Raw genomic sequence first — 8,809 nt, 5'->3', positions numbered from 1 at the left:
GACTGCCCCGTGGGGGCAGCCTCGAGGACTCCCCAAGCGCTGGCAACCCGCCCATGCCACCACTTCCTCCTGATGAGAGCATCTGTGTGGGAAGTTCGGTCCCAGGCCGGCATCCTCTGGGACCATGGGGGAAGGGAGGCGCCTCCACGGCTGGGCTAGAAGTCGCCCAGGTACCTTGAGGAGTACCAGCCACTGCCCACGGTGTTCAACAGGTGACACTGTTCTAGGTCCCCACCTGCCCCATGCAGGGCTCAGCCTGCCCAGGCAGTGGGATTTCTCAGCAGCCAGCAGCAGCCCCACCGTCAGGGCCGGGAGACAGGGTCAGGGTTAGGAAGAGGGGGTCTCACTGGGGCTTCTCCCTCCAGGGATCCAGGGTGACAGTGGCTGCGTGAGCACTCGTGGGCCCAAGTCAGACTCTGCCATTCCCTAAAGCTTACACACCTCTGTCCGCTTTATGTAATAAAATAATTTCAAAAATCAGTTTTTAAAAATTACCTTTCTAAAGAGAAATCACGTGCTGTGTGCACAGACCTCACGTAGATGCGGTGGCACAGAAAGGAAGGGATTTGGCGTTAACACTAGTGACAGTTTGCAGGTTTGGTCTTCATTTTCAATCAGCTGGTGAGCTGATGGTCACAAACTCGGAGGTGTTCACGTGCTTTATTAAATATGCACATCTCACATTTTATAGGTCAAGATCTCAAGTAAAAATACATTTCTAGAAATCCATGACTTCATAGCCCATAATTGAGTTACAGAGGACATAATTTTAAATCGGTCTTGAAAAACATTCACAACGAAGTGTACAGACGTCAAGTACTTCTGGCACCGAACAGCAGGAAACGTCAGCTCTGGAAATGAAGCCTCGGGGGTGACAGCGGACAGGGGTCCTGGTCAGCCCTGCGCCAGCAGCCTGGCCCTGCAGCTCTCGCGAAGCCTGGTGATGGTGGCCATGGACAAGCTCCCGGGCTCTGAAAATATTTTCTGGAACACCAAGGGAATTTGTTTAAAAAACCAGCGACAGGTGTTCAGCTCAGTGGCCCCCCCATACCCCTGCTACTGCCCCAAGGGAAGGGCTTGCACGGCCCCTTCTCCTGCGGCCCTGAGCTGTAGCTAAGGGGTCCTGTGGCAGCTCCGAGGCCAGTCAGGGCCCTTGGTGAGTGGCCGGAGTGTGGGAAGCCGGTGGAGCCTCAGACTGTTGTCTGCTGAGAACAGGCTTCGCACTGAGAAAGACGTCCCCCGGGGGTTGGGGGGGGGGGTAGTATATGCGATCACATCTCTCCTGCATACTAATAATTTAACGATCACTTCTACAGTTACTGCTGAGAAATTCACGGTTTACAAACCAGGCCAGATGTGAGGCTGGCAGTAAAAAGGTTTTGTTTTCTTTTGAAGAAATTAGAGGAATTCTTCCACAGGTACGTGTTACACAGCACCTAGGCCAGGGCAGAGTGTTTATGGTCCTGAAGGGGGAATCAGTCAAGTCCTGTGAGCCCTGCTTACTCTCCAGAAAATTCTAGATGTTCTTGTGCGGGACTCTCTCTAGAGGGCGCATGGGCTGCAGGTACCGCGCCCCGGGGAAGAAACCCGTCCGTGTTCAACTTTGCAGAGATCACTGGGGAAGGTCCCCGTGCTGGCCACCTCCCCAGCAGCTCCCGTCAGGGCCATGACGCACAGTGCTTCCCTCGGGTGGCTCGCGGTACCGGCAGCCACTCGGCCCCCTGGGGTGCTTTAGAAACATTCGCACTGACTGAGCACCTACTGTGTGACTACCAGCGTGCGCGATGCCGGTCAGAACCAGACGGGGCCGAAAGCGTCACGCGGAGGGAAGGCAGCCAGACAGCGACACGCGGACTCGCTGGTGTACCTGACACATGCAGACAAGGCAAACCCGGATGGAAAGCAGACCGGTGGCTGCTGGGTAGGGGAGGGGCGGGCACTGGGTCCCTCGGGGGTGATGGCCGTATCACCAGACCTTGAGCCGCCCATGCGCTAACAGGGAACAGAAAACCCCGTGTCACCCAGGAGGAGCCACCAGCAGCTGCAGCCCAGACGGGGTAGGTGGGGCCTTGTCCAAATCCCAGGCTCACGACCCTGCCCTCTGCCCTCTCTGGACGAGGCATTGTGTCATGTGGGACGGGCTCCAAAGAGCTGCAGGCTTCTGACGGTCTCCAGCCGGTCACCACCTCTGTTGAGGCTGCTGAGCATGGCCAGTCCACCCGTCTGCCCGCCACTCGGAGAGCGCGTGTGGCCCCGGCGACTGGTCATCCCGTGGCCTGGAGTCCGGCTAGACTAGGACCCCTCATTCCCCGTGCCCCAGGGCAGAGGCCCTGGCCTCTCCGCGCCTCTACCCAGGCCGCTCCCAAAGCCACCCCGCTCCGCGCTCCCACGTCCCCGCAGTGGGAGAAAGCCCTAGTGGTGCACTCTGGCCAGCATCCTGATTCCAGGGCAGTCTGCCGTCAGATCACCCGATTGTCCCCTGATGGCAGAGCCGGGGGCTTGCTACCTCCCGGGAGGTCGGGGGGAACAACCGGGCCACCTGCCTGCACTGATGGCTGGTTCAGATGCCGAGCAGAACCTGAAATCGGCCTCCCCCGGCCTCCGCAGAAGGCCTGTTGGTACGGCTCCTGCTCCGTTCGCTCAGCACACCAGAGTCATCTACACAGCCTGCACGAGGTCCAGGACCCAGCACGGAGGCCCTGGCATCGGGGAGCTGCCCTTTGGGGCAGGACACACAACAGACACATGCGACCCCACTGGGGCCACGGAGAGCCATCTGGGACCAAAGACGCTGGCTACAGGGGAAGGGGTCAGATGGGTCTGCATTCCGACCCAGTGAACCTGGACCAGCCTGATGGGGGTCCCAGCAGGGGGGAGGCGAGGCCCAGAGGGGACACAGGGACAGGCAGGCTGGGGACGCCAGCACGCCTGGCCAGGCCGCTGCACCGGGAGCAGAGCCCCGACACTCACCTGCATGAAGGTGTGGCACTCGGTCACAAAGCTACCTCTGGTGATCTCCTTGAACCGCTCGCAGGTGTCCGCCACACTGCTGGCTTCCAAAATAAAGGCCTGGTGGTGCTTGATCAGGGTCAGGGCCACCCGGAAGAGAATCTTCGAGCCTTCGCTGAACAGACAGTCCCAGATCCGGAGCACCGTCTGCGGACAAACAGAAATGGCGCGTCACCAGCTGGGGGCTCACAGGGCCCTGGTCCCCGCGAGGCACATGCCGCGCTCACCTCCACGGGCAGGACGTCCACGAACAGGCAGATGAACCAGCGTGACACGACCAGGGTCCACAGGACGCCGTGCCTGTCCATCAGGGCCGCCACTGCTGGCAGCTTGGTCCTCACCAGCTCCCCCAGGACCTCCTGGTCTGTCTTCAGGCCCAGCATGGCAGGGCTGTAGTAATCTGCCACAGGAGGAGAGCAGGGCTGTGGCTGAGCGCCCTTCCCAGCAGAGGAGAGGGCGGCTCCCAAAGCGAGGCCGCGCTGTGCACCGGTGAGAATCCGCCGGCAGGAAGCGTTTGCACGGCTGCGCTCATGGCGCCGAGAGGGGGGACACAAGCAAGTGTCCACTCGGGCAAAGGGACAAAAGTGTGCCATGTACGCGGGCGGAACTGTCCTCAGCCCCACAAGCAAGGGTGAGCCCCCAGGACGAGGTGCGCGGACCAAAGCCAGATGCTGGACTGGTGCGGCTGAGATCCCTGCAGCCACCACACCCACAGGACGTAGGACCGTGGGCCCCAGGGCTGGGGGTGCGGAGCTTCGGTCTGGGAAGATGAGAAAGCTCTGGGGACGGGCTCGTCAGTGTGAGCACACTGGTGCCCTCGCTGAGGGCCGGCCGGCAGCATGGACACGCCATCTGACTAAGCAGGGGCCGCGGGACACAGGAGCAGGTGCGGGGACAGTGCTGACAGTGACCTGCACAGGACGGGGCCCTTGCTCTCGGAATCAGTCCCGCGTCCTCTCCCCACACTGGAGGGTCAAGTTCCTGGCATTCTAGAAGGGGCTGGACATTCCCACCCCTCTGACTGCAGGAGGACAGAGGCAGCCAGAGGCTTGGGCTGTCCTGTTCATCACAATGAGACCCAATAGCTTAAGTTGGAGAAATGCCTTAACCAAGTTCATGGCCTGGGGGCCCCAAACCATAGGAGCACAGAAAGCACAGCCCACCAAGGTGACTTCACGGCCGCTCCACTCCTCCCGCCACAGGCCTGGGCACCGGCTGGCAGCTGGCGGTCCCCACTGGCTGGGACCACGCACTTGGACAGACAGCACGACGCTGCCCGTAGTGTGTCTTCTCCGAACGCATGTGTCCTCCCAGAGAACTTTTTTGCTCATTAAAGGCACGTATTATAGACTTTAATGCTTAGTTTTTGCTGTTAAAGTGGTCTCTCAAAAATGAATAAAACGTTAAAAAATTTAAAAACAGAACACCAAGGATTTTACAAGTTTTTCCTGTTCATACCCTCATTTTGCATCTATCATCTCTTCTTAAATTGGGCAACATCCTGGCCCCCCCAGGAGATAGAGCAAGGAGCCTCTGCAGTCTGTTCAGAGTGTCCTGCAAGCGACCCAGTTCTCCAAGTGACGCCCTGGGGCAGCCGGGGTTAAGCCTTCAGGCGGTAAGAGGGTTTGCTGAGCTCCCAGCAAGGTGGCCTCACTCCTGGCCCGAGAGGCTTACAGCACCTTCCAAAAATAGACCCGACCAGCTCACACCCTGACTGCCCCGGGGCCTGGGGGTCACCAGGGCAGGAACCCCGAGACCTGACCTCCTCACCCTCCTGGCCGCGTCCGGCCCTGACGCCGAAGGCAGATGGAGCCCGGAGCCCGGGGCCCGCTCCTCTGGGCCGTCTGAGCAGAAGCACACCTCCGGGCCAGCATTCGGCTAAGCACAGGACGAGGAGCCTCCTCAGTAGGCCTGGCGGGGGCCTCGCCTCGGGGACGGCAGCCTTCTGCAAACAGCGCCCTGGCCACGTCAGCACATTGGAGGGCTGAGCCGGGCTGGGGCACAGATTTAGAACCAGCCCATCTTACTGCTGCCAGAGCTGGGATCCAAGGGGGTGCCATCTAATTCCAAAACCGATGCTCTCCAGCCCCCCAAAGGCAAAAGCACGCCCCACGGGCAAAGGGCACAGGCGGTGAGATACGGCCCGCAGGTAGGGTGACCCCCTGGGACAAGGTCGTCAAGAGGACACGGGAGACACACGGCAGCTCCAGCGGTGTTCACACCTTTGCTCTGCTTCCCAGGGCCCCTGAGTCTCCCCGACGGAAGGTGCTTTGGTCCTCCCTTGGACCACCTTCTGTCTTGAGCTGTGTTTGGAGGGGAAACAGGTCACACCAGCTTGTCAGGACGCCAGGGTGTTAATTCACTGGGCTCTGCTTGATGCGACATCCCAGACGGCGCTCCCGCTCCGTTCCTGAAGCCCGATGGCACCGTCAGCCGGGACCTCACCGGCATCTCTGCAGGCCCAGGAGGCCTGTTCCCTCGTCCTTTCCCTGGATGCCTTGGTCCGAATGGTGACTGCTCAGGACAGCGGCCTGACCCGAGAGAGGCCGCCCGGCAGGCTGGGTGGAGGAAGGGCGGGGTCTGCACGTGGAGGCCAAGTTCAGGGCGTGCACACACCGTGTACTGGTGCTCCAGAACACGACTTCCCTCCCACGTCAGCTGTTCTGAAACAGGGGCGGCTCTGCTGGCCTAGTCACAGGTGTCCCTGCACCTTCTCGCTCGTGGGAGACCTCAGCCGGTCTTCCCAACTCTCAGCCACACAGGCCTCCTATTATTTCCTACTGAGCCGCTCCTACCCAGAGCGGTAGGGACCCTTCACGCGTGAGCTGCGTGATCACAGACACCACCTCTTTTCTGCTTTCCTTGCAAGGTCTTATCTCAAAGTCAGTTTTTAATTTTAACGTAATGAAAATTATCAATCTTGTCTTCTATTTTTGGAATTTTGTTCAAGACCTACCTCCCTCCTCAGCAATCACGAGGCTGCTCTCACCTCATTTTCTGAGTGTCAAAGTTCCGCTTTTTCATGTGTCTTGAATCCACCTGGAGTAGGAATAGGGTTTTCCATGTACACAGGTGTCACAGAGGATGTTGCAAACGGCCATCTTTCCCTACTGATCGACATACCTCAAACCCCAAGTCCCCCAGATTCATAGGTCGGAAGACCAATCGATTTCTGCGCTCTCGCCTCTGGTCTCCATACCGTTTCCTTGTAATGGCAGGACAGGACGTTAAATCTCCAATATTCCTTCAGGCCTCCCTGGTTCCCTAGATAAACCCTACTCAGATAAAAGAACCACCCAGGTCCAAGCGGCTGATGTCACCGCAAGTGTGATTTGCACATGTGAGACCTTCTATGACATCTGTCTGTGTGACAGCCGCATGGCGCGAGCCCCACAATGTGAGCGGATGAGTGTGTCCTTTTCTGTTTTCTGAAAGATTTGTAAAGCGCGCAGAAATTCTCCACACCTTCAAGGTTCGATGACAGTATTGCCATTTCAGACGGTCCACTTTCTCCTAAATCAGCTTTGTTAGGCAGTATTTTTCTCAAAATTTTCCACTTGGCCTCTTTGTCTTACTTGTATTCTCTTGAGATTCTTAAAAACCTCTGAAGATTTTCAAATTCCAGCACCCTTTCCATTTCCACGTATCCGTCCTGCCGGGCTCTGTCTGTTGTGTTGGTTTTTCCAGAGAACCAGCCTTCGTCTCGGCTCGTCTTTCTGACTGCTTCTGTTCCGACTTACCAGTCCTGGAAGCCTGTGCCGCGGGGAGGCCGGCACGGCTCAGCGTGTGTGACCAGCGTGCCACCTCCCAGGCCCCCTGCTTCTGTGTGACGAGGAAAGAAACTAGGGAGCAGGATGCTGGTGCCGGGCCAGCCTGCTTCCAGTGACCCACAGCAGTGCCTCTGCCCCCTCAGTCCTGACTGCAGTGTCGTCCGACGGGACGTCGCGAGGATGGGAAAGGACATTTCAGGGGCTAACACACAAGCCTGTGCAGTTACCTGTCCTTCAGGGCCAGCCCAGAGCCCCTCTGTGACAATTTCAGGCTGTGCCGTGGCTGCTGCTGCCCCCTCCCGCCTGTGTCTTCATTCGCTGAAACTTCCCAAGCCCCAAAGCAACCCGGGGATGTGACAGGTCTCAGTGAGTATTTGTGGGAAGGAGCTGACTTGGTCACAGTACAAATACACATCGTGATTCAGTCTCCAGACGCAGCTCAGCCATCGCTCCATCTGGAAGGTCCCCTGACCAACCCCCCGCCCCGCCACTTCCTCGCCATTTCCCTGCACCTGCCGCTCAGGCCTCCCCAGGCAGAGCTGGGACAGTGAGATGTCACGCACATGGGGACGGTCTGTCCCTTGAAGGCGGCCTATCCAGGAGGGCTGCTGGCGTGTCCACTCTGTGCCATGGCGAACAGTGGCACTGGAGCGTGAGGAGGCCCCATTCCGTAATGGTGCCACTCTGATTCACTCTGGTTCACTCTTCCGTGAGGCACGTGCCAACATCTGACGGCCACGGGATCTAAGGCTCGAGGGTCCTCATCTGTAAAATGGATCAGTAGTTGGGCCCGTGTGGTACTGCTGTGCTGAGGCGAGACTCGGGACACGGAAACATGCTGTATGCTCCCAGGCAGAAATCACAGCCGACTCCTGCCGTGGTCACTGCGGGGTGCCCGGAGCTGGGGCCAGCTCTCCAGGGTGGTGAGGGCGGTTCCAGCCCGACTTGAGGGCACGCATCCTGGAGGGGAGAACCAGGGCTCACCTGCCCAGTGGTCACGAGAACTCCCCGGGCCGCACATGCCCTGTGTAGCTATGCCCGCCTCAGGCCAAGCACGAGGCTGGGTCTGGTCACCACCATCGTGGCTGTGGAGGGCACAGGTCTTCTCCCACCCAAGACGGCTCTGGCCACTTCTCTTCCCAAAGTGATCAGGGTCCACACTGCATTACCAAAACCGGTGCTATTTATTAATCAATGAATTAGAAAGAATGACTCTCATCCCAATAACAGTTACAGCTGACAACGACTCACTCTTAGGACTGTCCTGAACTCTACAGGAAGCCGAGTGGACCTCTCACTGATTCTGGGCCCTGCGAGCCTCCACACAACGGGGCAGCCTGGGGACCAAGCCCAGCACCCGACACAGACAGTTCACGCTAAATTGCAGAGCAGAGAGAGTGCAACCAGGGCCCAAACGGTCACAGGCGTGTTCAACCCACCAGGCAGTATTCTTCCCACGAGCGCGTCTAACAGCCAAAAGGATTTCTCTTCGCTCTTGGTTATGAGGACCAGGTAGCCTGCTATGAAGTTCATTCCCTGAAACAAGAAAACGGGTCCTGAGCCACCTCAAGCCACCTTCGGTGGCTATGACGCACTGCTCGTCCCTTGCTGTCCCCAAAACCACGCAATTCCAGAATGACCTTCTGGTGCAAGATCGAGATCTGCCCTCCAAGTGACACACACAGCACAAGAAGGCAGAAACACAAATCTGTGTGAAGAAGCTGTCGGGGTCACGGCCCTGGAGTCCACACTCAGACCCTCCTGGGGCTTCGGCCCCCCGACCACACCACTTGGACCCCCCTTGGGCCTCGCACCCCCCCCCCGCCCAACCACACAACTCAGACGCCCCCCCCGGGCCTCACCCACCCCAACCCCCGACCAACCACACCACTCAGACCCCCCTCAGGCCTCAGCACCCCTCCCACCCCTGACCACACCACTCGGACCCCCCTTGGGCCTCGCACCCCCCACCGCCCCGCCCTGACCACACCACTCAGACCCCCTCAGGTCTCAGCCCCCCACCCTGACCA

At 59.0% G+C, this 8,809-nt stretch overlaps 1 protein-coding gene across 2 annotated transcripts in view; it reads right to left on the bottom strand.

The window, feature by feature from the left end:
* Positions 1 to 641: 641 nt before the first annotated feature.
* The window catches only part of GRTP1 (growth hormone regulated TBC protein 1), an 18,200-nt gene continuing 10,032 nt past the window's right edge, over positions 642 to 8,809 (bottom strand). The window contains exons 5-8 of one of the 2 annotated variants that reach the window (XM_040487016.1): positions 8,219 to 8,315; positions 3,237 to 3,409; positions 2,971 to 3,156; positions 775 to 984 (exon numbers count right to left, since the gene is read on the bottom strand). In XM_040487016.1, the coding sequence (XP_040342950.1) occupies positions 895 to 984; positions 2,971 to 3,156; positions 3,237 to 3,409; positions 8,219 to 8,315 (546 nt within the window). In that variant the 3' untranslated portion in view covers positions 775 to 894. Of the gene's footprint in view, positions 985 to 2,970; positions 3,157 to 3,236; positions 3,410 to 8,218; positions 8,316 to 8,809 lie in introns of both variants that reach the window. The other variant, XM_040487017.1, reaches the window with a different exon arrangement.

This window comes from Herpailurus yagouaroundi, unplaced genomic scaffold (genome assembly GCF_014898765.1).
Source record: "Herpailurus yagouaroundi ecotype Mexico unplaced genomic scaffold, PumYag 164, whole genome shotgun sequence".
Taxonomy (NCBI): domain Eukaryota; kingdom Metazoa; phylum Chordata; class Mammalia; order Carnivora; family Felidae; genus Herpailurus; species Herpailurus yagouaroundi.
This window is presented reverse-complemented; position numbering and strand designations above follow the sequence as displayed.